Source organism: Callithrix jacchus, chromosome 2 (genome assembly GCF_049354715.1).
Source record: "Callithrix jacchus isolate 240 chromosome 2, calJac240_pri, whole genome shotgun sequence".
Lineage (NCBI taxonomy): Eukaryota > Metazoa > Chordata > Mammalia > Primates > Cebidae > Callithrix > Callithrix jacchus.
This window is the reverse complement of record NC_133503.1, coordinates 114,803,630-114,817,824: the sequence shown is the minus strand read 5'-3', so window position 1 is coordinate 114,817,824 and position 14,195 is coordinate 114,803,630. Positions and strand designations below refer to the sequence as shown.

At 38.1% G+C, this 14,195-nt stretch overlaps 1 protein-coding gene across 2 annotated transcripts in view; it reads left to right on the top strand.

The window, feature by feature from the left end:
* RHOBTB3 (Rho related BTB domain containing 3) overlaps nt 1-14,195 on the top strand; it is a 60,215-nt gene that overhangs the window by 40,655 nt on the left and 5,365 nt on the right. For both annotated transcript variants that reach the window (XM_035291189.3, XM_002744758.6), the window contains exons 9-11: nt 5,802-5,975; nt 9,480-9,646; nt 12,365-12,461. In XM_035291189.3, coding sequence (XP_035147080.1) covers nt 5,802-5,975; nt 9,480-9,646; nt 12,365-12,461 — 438 coding nt within the window. The remainder of the gene's footprint in view (nt 1-5,801; nt 5,976-9,479; nt 9,647-12,364; nt 12,462-14,195) is intronic.

Genomic DNA, 14,195 nt, shown 5'->3' with positions numbered 1-14,195 from the left:
TCCCTCAAGTCAGTTTTCCTCTGCTTAGAAAAGCGGACTATGAAAATAGATACTGTCTACCCAATTGTGTGTTTTATTTTTAAACTTATGTCAAAAGCATTTTACACTGGATCAAAAACCCCTTGTTGTCGGGCGCAGTGGCTCACACCTTTAATCCCAGCATTTTGGGAGGCCAAGTTAGGCAGATCACAAGGTCAGGAGATCGAGATTATCCTGGCTAACACAGTGAAACCTTGTCTCTACTAAACATACAAAAAATTAGCCAGCCATGGTGGTGCACAACTGTAGTCCCAGCTACTCAAGAGGATACGGAAGGAGAATCACTTGAACCTGGGAGGCGGAGGTTGCAGTGAGCCGAGATTGTGCCACTGCACTCAAGCCTGGGCATCAGAGTGAGACTCCATCTCAAAAAATAAATAAATAAATAAAACACCTTATTAGCATTTGTAATGTCATTATATGGTTATATCCTTTTTTTTTCTTTAGGTGAAAATTTAGGTATCTCCTATATTTTCCTATTAGAAATAACAGCTACATTGAAGATTTATCGTAAATATCTCACTCTGAAATTAGTGCCATTCTGATTTCAGAATGGCACAATCATAACTGTTGCTCTATTTAAAGTCAGATTGCATCCTCTCATGTATCCTATTTTACATTCTTGTCATTATCTGAAAGTATATAAAGGTTGTATGTATGTATGTATCTATTTCTGGATTTATTTAGAGGCAGGCAGGGTCTCGCTCTGTCGCCCTTTTCTTTCTTCAATCTTATTTTCTGCATGCTGGTATTATATAATATTAATAATTGTAAGTACCCTTAATCTAAAAACCCAAAATCCAAAATGCCCTAACATCCAAGATTTTTTGAGTGCTGACATGTTGCTCTAAGAAAATGCTCATTGTAGCATTTCAAATTTTGGATTTTTGGATTACAGATGCTAAACTATTAAGAATATATAGCAAATATTCCAAAATCTAAAAAAAAAATGGAAACATTGAAACATTTCTGGTCCTAAGTATTTCAGATAAGGGGTACTCAACCTGTGCCAAGCAAGAAGATTTGCTTTTTAGATCAGGTTAATGCCTCTCAGTGTGACAGCCTGTAGGATCTATGGTTTTGAATTGTAGTTACATTATTAACAGACAGCCACATTTTAATGTCACTCTGAAAAATGAATGTCTAATTTTTGGGGATGTAAGTGGGAATAGCAGTTTGAAATGTGCAAGTACTTCTAACTTTGTCATTGATGTGTGATTTAAATGTTTTACACCAAAATTTGGGAAGGAAAGTATTTTTATATTTTAAATTTATGTCGTATTTAAGATAGACCCTCAAAGTAAAGATTGGGTAACTGGTCTCAAATCTTAATTATAAACCTTTTTTTTTAAGTTATAGTGAAGTCTTCAGATAAATTTACAATTTTTTTTGATATACACTTTACTTAAAATATGATATCAAATACACTTCAAAAAATTCATGGTTATGAAATAATTCACATTGGAATGTAAATCTCATATTTTCAATACAAATTTATGTGAAGTAATTGGAATAATAATTTTAAAATTAGATGATTATCCATTTAAATGTAATGTTTGGCTGGGCATGGTGGATCATGCCTATAATTCCAGCACTTTTGGAGGCTGAGGTGGGCGGATCTCCTGAGATTGACCAGCCTGGCCAACGTGGTGAAACCCCATCGCTAGACCAGCCTAGCCAACATGGTGAAACCCCATCTCTACTAAAAATACAAATATCATCTGGGCAAGGTGGCAAATGCCTATAATCCCAGATACTCAGAAGGCTGATGCATGAGAATTGCCTGAACCTGGGAAGCAGAGGAAGCAGTGAGCTAAGATCACATCACTGCACTCCAGCTGGAGGAGACAGAGCAGGACTCTGTCTCAAGAAATAAAACTTTAAATAAATAAATAATAAATTGTACTACGTAAATTATTGGTAACCAATAATAAATTAATAAATAATAATGATAAATGTGTACTAGCTAATTAAAAATAATACATTTGAAGTCACACGTAATAACTCTTTGGCTTCTTTACTCCAGTTTTGAGAGTGGATATTAACCTCATGAGAGGTTTAAGGAAAACTAAATGAGAATGGAATCTATGGAACAATTTAGACCAGAGCTGATATAGTGATTCATCTTGATGAGATGGTAATGACATGGGTCAGAAAGACCTGGGTAAGATCTTTGCTTGGATGCTTACTTACTATGTAGGTTTGGCTATGTTACTTTACATTTCTTGTTCTTTTGTTTCTTTGCCTATAAAATAGGGATACTAATTTCTACCTTGTGGCGTGGTCACAGGGGTTGAGCTAGTGCATACCAAGGGCTAGCAGAGGCTTCACCTGCAGACTCCACTCCCCTTCTCCTGCCATGGCAGCAAGTACTGGTGAATTAGCTGTACTTTTTCCTGCGGAACCCACGTTCTGCAGCCAGTCCTTCTTTTGAAGTGTCCCAGGCCATCACCAAAATTAGGATAGGATAGCACAGGCTGGAATTAGCATAGGATAGAAAATGGAATACCGTCCCTGTAATAAGTGAGCATCAAATATACATATTTTCCCTACCACTCCCAATTCGTTGTTTTGGCATGTAAAAAAAAAAAGTTACTATAGCAGTTCTAAAATCAGTCTTAGTAAATATTTAGGTGTTTAAAGGTGTCCTTTTGACACCTGAGTCTGTGTCACATGAAGAGTTCTTTACAAAATTACATTATTTCCCTGTTAGCTTAGCTAGTACATAGTGTGGATCTCTCTTGAGCTAGATAGGTATCCTTTTTTAGGAATGAAACCGAAAACAGTTCTGAAAATGTCAGTTTTAGAACTTGGAAAGTAGTAGTATGAAGAAAGTGTGACAAATGTAGTATTTTATTTTAGTAAACAGTACAAACCAAGATTCTTGATAATTTATGTAAAGTGACTAGAAAACCTGGGATTTTCATTTTTGTTTCACTCTTGTAGTTCTTTTCCTTAGAAAAAAATTCTTAAAATTGTTAACATCAGATGAGTACTACAAGAAAAGATAGTTTGGCCTTGACAGTTTCAAGGAACATGTTTATCTTTTAGCTAGAAAATGCTATCTTCTGTTTCCTTAATTTCTTTACCTGTATCGTATTGCCAGTTAGTATGTAAACCACATTATGTTCCTTCAGCATATTTTTATATACAGTATTGAAAGGATCTAACCATATTAAGGTATTATATTACAGTTTCACAACAGAACAACTTATAACATCAAAACAATAGGTGAAAAACTGAAGTTGATGTTTTCTTAACAGGAAGTGTAATGGTTTTTCAAACTAAATTCCCAGCTTGAAATAGGCTTAAAAATGTTTTAAGGTGCAGTTCTCGCTGGGTGCAGTGGCTCATGCCTGTAATGTAAGCACTTAGGGAGGCTGAGGCAGGTGGATTACCAGGAGTTCAAGACCAGCCTGGCCAACACAGCAAAACCCTGTCTCTAATAAAAATACAAAATAATTAGCCAGGCATGGTAGCACATGCCTGTAATCTGAGCTACTTGGGAGGCTGAAGCATGAGAATCATTTGAACCCGGGAGGTGGAGGTTGTGGTGAACAAGATTGTGGTACTGTACTACAGCCTGGACGACAAAGCAAGACTCTGTGTCAAAAAAAATAGTACAGTTGTTCCTTAGTGTCCATGGGGGAATGGTTTCAAGGACTTCTGCAGATACCCAGATCTGCTACACTCAAATTCCTGATAATGAAATGGCTTAGTATTTACATGTAACCTATACACATATCCTCCTGCGTACTTAAAATAATCTCTAGATTATTTATAATACCTAATACAATGCAAATGCTATGTAAATAGTTGTTATACTGTATTGTTTAGGGAATAATGACAATTTTTTAAAAAGTTTATATATGTTCAATACAGTTGCAGTGTTTTTTTTCTGAATATTTTCCGTTCTCCATTGGTTCAGTCTGTGGATGTGGAGCCATGGATGGAACCTATCCTCTTCCAGATTTTCACCAAGTACAGCTAACTGTACTGAGCATTTTTGTGCTGGTTTTGCAACACTGTTATAACCACATTATCAACAGAAAAATTCCTGTGAAAATTTCAAGGTTACTTATCAAATTCTATCCCCATCAACTATCTACTTGGTATTTTTTGGTAGATCTTAAATCCCTGTGCTTAAGCCAAGTTATAGATCATCCAGTTTAAATCATGCCTTTAATTTTGTAAAAAAAGATATATATAGCACCCTCTTTATCTTTAACATTTTAGAACCTTACAAGTCAAATGGGATTACCTGTTTGTATTCTTTATTAATTGCTGCATGCAAATAAAGCCAGCATGCTTTAATTATGGAAACTGGTCCTTCCCGGTGAAGGCACACTGTCACAGTGAGGCCAGGAGGGGAGTGTGCCTGCTGGGAGGTGAGTTGACGGAGTGGAAGAGCTTCTGAAGTTACTTTCCTGCTCCTCTGGTAGATGCGGCTGTTCAAATCACAGTGCCAAGCAGTATGCTCAGAGCTGGCAGTGCCAAGTGTGGCTTGTAGATCCTGAATGATTATTGCCTTTGAAGGAAGCCACTGGGCTTAGATGTAACTCTTTTCTTCTTTCCTGAGTCAGGATTTGTTTTGCTTGGATTTTTGGGTTGAAGAACCCAATAATTGTAAATGTTTTAGAGAAGAATATATATTCCCAGTAAGTATGAGATTTTAGAGATACGTAGGTAGACTCTTGGGCAGAGCTGAGTTTGGTTTGGTTGGAGAGTTACTTTCTGGAATTCAGCAGCTTTGTCACTCACACTGATTGTGGTGTCTTGAACAAAACTAAAAACTGCTCCAAAGCAGAGGTAGCTTTGTCTTCCTCATCTTTGTATCTTCAATTCCAAATGCAATGACTGGGACATGCTGATGCTCAGTAATGATCTGTTGAACGGATCCAGGCTGAACTGAAAGCTAGCAGCGTGTATTCATGGTTTCCTAGGGTGGTGGAAGTGGGGAGAGCCCTGGCTACCCGTAGCTCCATCCGGCGGTGCCTTTGTGTGGTGCAGCAGTAGCTAGAGAGCCTAGCAAGCTTTTCCTAGAGACAGTTCAGTTCACTGAGTTTCAGTGAGCACTATAGGCTGAGGGGCCCTCAAAATTCCAAGTAGCACTGCCTCTCCTAGCAGCAGGCATTGTTCCTGTGAGAAAGAATGGCTGCCTGGGGAGGCAGTGTGCTAGCGAGACTTCATGGATGAAGGTCATCCTCTTCCAGATTTTCTTCAAGTCTGAAATGCTCTCCTTGGCTCCACGAGAGATTTGCCATTACTACTGTGATGTGTGGACTGCTTATGGGTTATTTCTTACAGGTTCCTCTTTCAGATAAGAGGAAGCATGGCCCAGACTGTTCAGTGAGTCTGGCCCAGAAGGGTAATGGGGTTGTTTTCTTGAGAGGTACATGGGCAGGGGTGGTGTTATTAATATTTCAAGCCAATTGGAGTGGATTGATGTTGCATTATAAAAATATGAAGCAAAATATTTCATTTCAGTGTTTCTATTTCTGGAAATACAAGCTAAGTAACAAATAGTTGTCTGACTTGCAAATTGTTGGTTTCAAAGTCAACATCTAAACTTTCTTTATTGCTCCCTTGAAAATTAAGAAGTTTCTGAATTAATGGTAGCTATTACTCCCAAATTTAGATTCTGCATATCAGCCTATCTGTGCCTAATGTCGTAGATGTAATAGTATAATTAGAAGAAAAATTGCTGGAGTAACCTTGCTGGTTTATCTTACTTGTGCTTGTTTTCCTTTTGAACCTTTCAGGTGCAACAGTGCCAGCCCACAGGGCCATCCTGGTGGCCCGTTGTGAAGTGATGGCAGCCATGTTTAATGGTAACTACATGGAATCGAAGAGTGTCCTGATTCCTGTTTATGGTGTTTCCAAAGAGACTTTCTTGTCGTTTTTAGAATACCTGTACACAGACTCCTGCTGCCCAGGTTAGCAATACAAATGTTGATAGTATCTCATCATTCCTTCTTTCCTTGCCACCTTTTGGAAATAGATGCTCAGTGCTGCAAAGAAAAATCAGCACTAAGACAAAGGATCTTTCAGCAATACAATTTTTACTTCCTGTACTACAGCAGGAAGGGTACTCTCACTAGCCATCTTGCCACAAGAATACAATGAACAAAGGAAAAGCAGACAGACTTATCCCTTATGCATTTGGGGTCATCTTTACTGCTATGTCTGATCTCTGTTGATTGGAGCCAGACTGCACAATCTAAACTAAAACCCGATTGGCTAATAACTTAAAACTCTTCTAAACAGGTGAAAGCAATGGAGAGCGGGGACATGCCTGTGAGCACATCCAGCACAGATACCTTGGTTAAAGTAGTAGGACACAGAATGTACTACGGGCCTGTAAGCATGGCATGTTTAACAGCTACATAAAACAGGGCTTAACAAAGTTATTAGCACGCTTATTCTTAAACAAGAAAGGAAACTTTAAAAAGGAACTTTTCTACTTCCCACATGACCATTTTGTTAAATTGCATTCTGTGAAATCTATTTTCATTTAAGATTTATTAGTTGGCTGGGTGTGGTGGCTCACACCTGTAATCCCAGCACTTAGGGAGGCCGAGGTGGGCAGATCACCTGAGATCGGGAGTTCGAGACCAGCCTGACCAACATGGAAAAACTCCTGTCTGTACTAAAAATACAAAATTAGCCGGCCATGGTGGCACATGCCTGTAATTCCAGCTACTTGGGAGTTTGAGGCAGGAGAATTGCTTGAACCCAGGAGGTGGAGGTTGTGGTGAGCCGAGATGGTGCCATTTCACTCCAGCCTGGACAAGAAGAGTGAAACTCGGTCTCAAAAGAAAAAAAAAGAGTTATTAGTTGACATCATGGAATAACTAAGCAGTTGGAGGCGTTGCTGGAAGAACAATGAATTTTCATTCAATTCAAGTGGAAGTGCAGTGATTGGGTGCCTTTTATGGGTCTCTGATGCCAGCACAAGTTCACATGTCCCAGTCAGTACCTACAGCATGGGGATCACTGTAGGTACTGGAAATGGAGTTGTCTTGTGATACCCACAGCCACTCTAATTCTAGAGATTGAGGCAGATTATTACTTGGAGTGCTGTCTTTTCCACGAAAAGAGGAGAGTTGCGCAGCTGCTTTGATGCCTGTGACTTCTGATTGGGGCACTTTTAAGGACTTTCAATATTCTGAGACTTTTTTTTTAGTCTTCTTTCTGGCCCAGAGTATGTGGGATTTGTGAAAGCCTCCTTTTGACTTCTGCCAAAGTCAGAAACCCCTTAAACTGACTTCTCTGAAAACTTTTCTTGAGATGTTTAGGATGCCCAGTGGACTGTAGGATTTGTTTCCAAATTCACTGACCAAAGACTATCTTTGACCAAGAACCAAACATCTGTGGCAGCTCTAGGTGGAAACAGATCTTGCAGGGTTCTTCTAGCTTGAGGCGTTTGAAGAAATAGCAACATTTTTTCAACAGGCCTGGAGCCTTGGGGTGCTCCAGGGAAGCCCTCTGTGAATAGTCTTCAGCCTTTGGCCACCAGATGGCTCCCACCACAAGCACAACTAGATTCGGCTCCGTGAAGCTCAATTCAGGAGGCTGAGACCTTGATTAGTGAACTCGGTCAGGCACCCTAGTAAACGTAAAAAGCAAACACACATTTCAGGCCAGACCGCTCTTCAGATTCACTGCTTTAGTTTTTAGATTACAAAGACTTCTTACATTTGATATTGAAATAAGCTTTAAACAAGTCATGAGCCCTCTAGTGAAAGATTTTAGAAGTTCAAAAAGAAGCAAATTGATTTGTTTTGGTTAAATTAATTCTGGTTTTGCAGCCTGGTGTAGAGTATTTTGGAGCCAGTTGCTGTTGTTACTGTCAGTGTTAAAGACTGACCTTTGGCCAGGTACAGTGGCTCACGCTTGTAATCCCAGCACTTTGGAAGACCGAGGCGGGCAGATCGCCTGAGGTCAGGAGTTCAAGAACAGCCTGACCAACATGGTGGAACCCCGTCTCTACAAAAATACAAACATTAGCTGGGTGTAGCGGTGTGTGCCTGTAATCCCAGCTACTCAGGAGGCTGAGGCAGGAGAATCGCCTGAACCTGGGAGGCAGAGATTGCAGTGAGCCAAAATGGTGCCTCTGCACTCCAGTCTGAGTGACAGTGAGACTCCGTCTCAAAAAGAGCCTTATTATTTTTGCCTAATAAAAATGAAACCATTGGTTCTTTTTGGAAATAAAACTTATTATTTATTATTTCACTGTTGGCAAATTTGTATATTAAATTTAAAAATTCACCAGATTGGGAATAACAGGAAAATTTGATTTTCAATCATCCTCTCACTCAACTAATTAAAGTTGCTAATATTAAGTTTTACCTTGCTAATTAGAAGAAATTATGGAGGAAAGCAGTAAGAATGATAGGATTTTTAAAAATTGGCAAAAGTGTGTTAGGGAAAAATGAGTAAACATGAATAATTAAAAAGTTAAGCCAGATACTGGAATCTATGCAATGGGAAGATCACAGAAGACAGGTAATGTTATGTTAAATATTCACCATACATAGTGTTCTTGGTTCAATAGCTACAAAAGAATGTAAGAAATGTAAGAATGTAAGGAGGGATAAGAATGAGAATTACATGAAAACCAGATTTCTAGGAAGTAATTGAACCCCCCCCACCCCAGCCAAACTGGGTGGTTACCAGGGGCTGGGGAAAGGGGGAAACAGGGAGTTAGTGTTTCATGGATATAGAGTTTCAGTCTGGGAAGAAGAAATATGTTCTGCACATGGTGGTGGTGATGATTGCACAGCACTGTGATGTACTTCATGCCAGTGAATCATATACTGAAAAATGGGTAAAATGCTAAATTTCATGTGAGTTTATCACAATAAAAACAAAACAACAAATCAACCAACCTAAAGACTAAACCAAGAAAAAAAAATGGCAGGGATCTAGTTTTGCTAACAGAAAGATTTACCAGATAATCCTGGAATTAATTTTTAAGGGCAATTATAGAATCACCTTTTCTGAAGAATAATTTTTAAAAGAATAGATTCACTTCTGAGTATGAAGGTTTAAATGGATTTTTTAAAAATGGAATAATAGCGTGGGTGCTGTGGCTCCCATCTGTAATTCCAGCAGTTTGGGAGGCCAAGGTGGCAGGATCATTTGAGCTCAGGAGTTCAAGACCAGCCTAGGCAACATAGTGAGACCCTGTCTCTACAGAAAGAAAGAAAGGGGAGGGGGGTGGGGAGGGAGGGAAGGAAAGAAAAGAAAAGATAAAATGGAGTAATGGTGCAGAATGCTGACTCCCTTGAGGCTTTTCCTGAGCATTCTGTTCTATGATGGATGGTATGGTCAGCATGCTTTTTTGGTTGTTTTTTGTTGTGTGTGCATGTATGTGTTTAGGTCATTAAAGAAATGGGTTTATCATCCACTTTCTCTTATTTCCCTTTTCTCATCAGCTGGCATCTTCCAGGCCATGTGTCTCCTGATCTGTGCCGAGATGTACCAAGTGTCCAGACTGCAGCACATCTGTGAGCTCTTCATCATTACCCAGCTGCAAAGCATGCCAAGCAGGGAATTGGCATCCATGAACCTTGACATAGTTGACCTGCTCAAAAAGGCCAAGGTGATTGACTCTGTGTGCCTGATAGCCTGATTTTTTATAAAATACTTTTTAAATTATACTATTTTAAAATTTCTCCTTTTTAAACATACGTTAATACTAGCCTTAGTTTGCAAGTTTGCTTAATGAGGCTAAAGTCCTCCACAACAGTTTATCTGTGTAGATAATTTTGAAGCATTACGGTTTGTGTACAGTCCCTTTATAAGGAGGAAAAATGTCCCGATATGGACTTTTTCAACTAAATAGTGGCCCTTAGCATAGTCATTTGAATGTGGTGCTATACTGTGTCACACAGGCATTGTAGGAAATAGAATTTATATTGAATTTCCCCAAACAATCGCATCTTCAGGTTCCTAAAAGGAAAATGACAGAACTGGTCCATATATGCTGATAGTGATGGTTAAGCTAAACCCATTTACTTCTTCATTTTTTTCATTCATATAATGAACATGAAGTTTTGAAGTTTCAATTGGATGTAGGAGATGTTGGTGTACCTCATTTATTCTTGCAGAATGCCTTTTGTTTTCATGTCTTGCTGTATTAGGAATCACTGCCATATATATACATACTGCTTCTGGGCCTCTTGTAAACTCAGTTTCTTTTATTTTCAATAATTATATTGCTACTGATTTTAGAGAACAGAGGGGGTTACATAATTCAGTTAATTTTCAGTAACTGCAGTTACAGAGGCCCTAAATTATGAATTGGAGCCAGGTCTGTAAATAAACTAGGACTGCTTTGTTGAAATCAACTTCCCAACCCCTAGATGTGCTCCCAGTCAAAAACCTGCCAAATCCTCATTCCTGCCTTCTTTCATCCCTGGAAACAGAAAGCTTATTCAGATGGCCCGTCCTACTGTTGGCCATCCTGCCATTCCATCCACTGCCCAAGACAGTTTCAGGACTTGTAGTTATGGCACACGGTTGTGTACTCACCTGTGGTAAGCTGAGCCCTCTAGCTCTTTTTCATAGGAATATATTTCGTCAATCACTACAGAGTGTCAGTACTTCTTGAAATATTATCTGGCATCCAGCATGTCTATACCTACCAAAGTCAACATCCAGGGTTACGAAAACAAGACAACTTTTGTCTCTGTCCACATTGCTAAAATGGAGCCACATGATGGGGCAAAGGCCAGATCTGTGGCAGCTGAAAGCTTGCCTCCAAGCTGAGACAAATTCATTAATCAACACCTCTGTTTATAGAAGGAAATTTATTTAAAGCATCTAGGTTTTCCCCTCTATCTCCTTAAATATTTTGGACTTCACTTCTCTCATAATCAAGTCTTACTATCACATGTATTTAATATTAGGGATAAAAACAAATTTAAAAATTGAGAAATCTTGATCTCTCTTTGTAGTATATTTACATTCAGCTCATAATAAATAGCTTACCTCCAAATTTAGTTTACAGTTTTAAAAATTCTTTTTAGTAATTTCACAATCTCAGTTCATTCTTATGTATCATTTTCATACTATTCTAACAAGTTGTTCATACATTTTAAAAAGTTGAACACGTTTATTTTTTCTTATCTTTTAGTATCCTCTTAACTCATTTGTGTATAAGAGAACTTCCCATGTGGTCCCATTGATTTCTTTAGGTGCCTCCTCTCACTGCCCCCTACATGTGGTTCCTCATCAGAATCATTTTCGATTGCACTGTCAGAAATTCCTGACTTGTTTTCCCTGATTCTGTGGTTTCTGACTCTCTGATTATCCTCATCTTTTCCCCTTGAATTTAAAACAATCTAAGATACCAGCTCATATTGAATTTTGTTTCTGAAGACTTTTTATTTTCTAAGATTAAGCTTAAATTTACCAGTTTTTCTTTATTCTTTTGCTGGTGGTTTCTAATTTGGCAAATAGGAATTCCAGATAACAGACATTTTCTTCCCAAGTTTTCTTTGAAGTTCCTAATTTGAGGTTTCGTGTCACCAGTCAGTTCATCCTGTTGGTCAGAATTTGCCAACTTTTCCCTTGCCATTTCTTTGACTTTTCCCTGCCATTTCTCTGACTTTTAGGAGTGAAATTGCCTTTTAGCAGTATTAGACTCCCAGTAGCTCTCTAGATAATCAAAATTTCTGATCACTCTGCCAGTTTTGTACTGTGTGTCAGGAAACATCACTCATACTTTCATAAATAGATGAGCTGTGTGGGTATTCTCTCACTTCTCTGTCCATTTTCCCTTAACTTCTCTCAATTCTCTACCATGATTTACCTTCAGGTTTCCATCAAGGAGAACTCTTAAAATACAAGAATTGAGGTGGAGATTACTTATCTCCACTCTTGTTCAAACCCTTTCTGTTTGTCTTGCTCCTCAGGTGAACTTGTTTTAACATTGCTCACCATCAGCTGCTACACAGATACGGGTGCAGTTAGTGAAGTCCATAGCCTTAGATTAAAAGCTTAAATTAAATCTTCAAGAACCTCAAGTAGATGCAGCCATGCATTGCTTGAAGACGTTTGGCCACTCCAGCAGCCATGGATTGTTATTTACTGTTGGTTTGGCTTCTTCCGAGAATGATGTACTTTTAATAGTATTTGTTAATAGTGCTCCCTCATCCTGTCTGCTGTCACAGTAGACTGAAGGCTGCATCAGGTAAAGGCACATTAAACATGGATATGGGCTCTCCGTGATTGCTCCCAGGCCGTGATTTTGATCTAATCATCATACTGATGGCCATTATGTGCAATATTGTTTCACTTTTCATTTTTCCTGCAGTTTCACCACTCTGATTGCCTTTCCACCTGGCTACTTCATTTCATTGCTACTAACTACCTCATCTTCAGTCAAAAGCCTGAATTTCAGGATCTTTCAGGTAAAGTGCCAATTTCTGCTTTGAAAAGAAAACTTTATGTTCTTTGTTCTTAGATTTGAAACATGAGTTGTAGAAGTAGTAGTTTTAGCAAAATAAGAATAGTCAATGTAATAAATTTCTTGTAAATTTTTCAGCGTGGTAATTGAGGACACAATTTATAGTCACCTTTGTTACACAAGAGGCTTAACCTGTGCTACACAAGAAGTTTTCTAATGATCATTTTATAGTTATCATCCTTTTTTAAACGCATTCTTTTCCCTGAAATAGGTAAGGTGACAAAAATATGTCCTCAGGTGGCATTTGGTTGTGATAAATGGTATCTTAGTTTTAACTACCTAAGTCAGTAGCAAAGTTTAAACAGTAGAGATTTAAAAATTTTTTATAAAGGAATTTAACTGTTGTTAACTATATGATAGTTTTATTGTACTGGATATCTGTATTTACTAAGTATATCCATATGGGAATCCATTATATTACTTTGGAATAATAGTTTTTTATATATAAAAGAATGTTGTGAAACTTACTACTAAGAGTATATATAATATGCTTTCTAAGGTAAATTATAAAGATTAAAACCAAAGAGTGAACTACTGAGTACTACATAAGAAGAAAAAAATGAAAATATAATAGTTGTCAGAATAGACAGTTTAGATGCAGTGGTTTGCTCATATTACTATCTAGCATAGACTCAAGGAAAATTTGAGCTAAAAAGAAAAGGAAGGAAAAGATTACCTAGTCAAGGAGTTTCACACTCTGGACAAATAAATCTCCATGGAGATAACTGAAGTGTCTTCTAGGGTGGGGGAGCAGAAAGTAAGGAATCTGAGTGAGGAGAAGAGAGAAGGAGTAAGGGAAAGGGAAAGAGAAAGCTAAAATATACAGCTCTTGGACTCTTCCCTCCCTCCTTCAGTCAGAATAGTTCCCCATTGTTTCTGTTTTATATCTTGAGTTCTACCTAAATTTTACTTTGTAAAAGAGATTCTGCTGGTAAAAGATACAAAAATCATCTGGTTGAGATGGTGTACCCATCTTGGTGCAATCTCAGCTACTTGGGAGGCTGAGACTAAAGGACTACTTGAACCCAGGAGTTCGAGTCCAGCCTGGGCAACATAACAAGACCCCTGTCTCTAAAAGAAAAAAAAGTAAAACTTTTTTTTTTATTCAGCTACTTGTTGTACAGTTAAGGAAACCTAGGAACACACAATCAGTTTTTGGGAGATGCATTCAGCCAGTCAACAAACATTATATGTCTATTGGGAGCCTCCTTACATAAGTCAACTGTTAGTACAGTAGAGAAGCATAATCACATCAAAACAAAGCAACAGCTATTTATTAGCTATGTACTTTGTGCAAGGAAAAAACAAAGTCGGTTCATAAAGATGAGTCATGTTCCTTGCTGTCAGTTGGATGGAACATTCTTCTATAACTGGTCTTTAAGTAGCTGCTTCTATAGTTATTCTTTAAGAAGCTAGCTAAAAGTTAAATGAATTACACTTTGGTCCTAGAGCCACTTTCATCATGCTACCTCAGATCACTCTTATTTGTAAAAGAAGAATAATGTTATTTTCTACTTACTGTCTTGTATAGATATATGGTATACATGGAGTGCTATTGCAACCTTGGGAGAAAGATGCTCTATAAATCCTTTTCATTATTAATTTTTATCATATGTCACTACTTACCCAATTGCCTATTACGTATGTTATGACACATGGCAGAGTGCAAAGCAGGGCT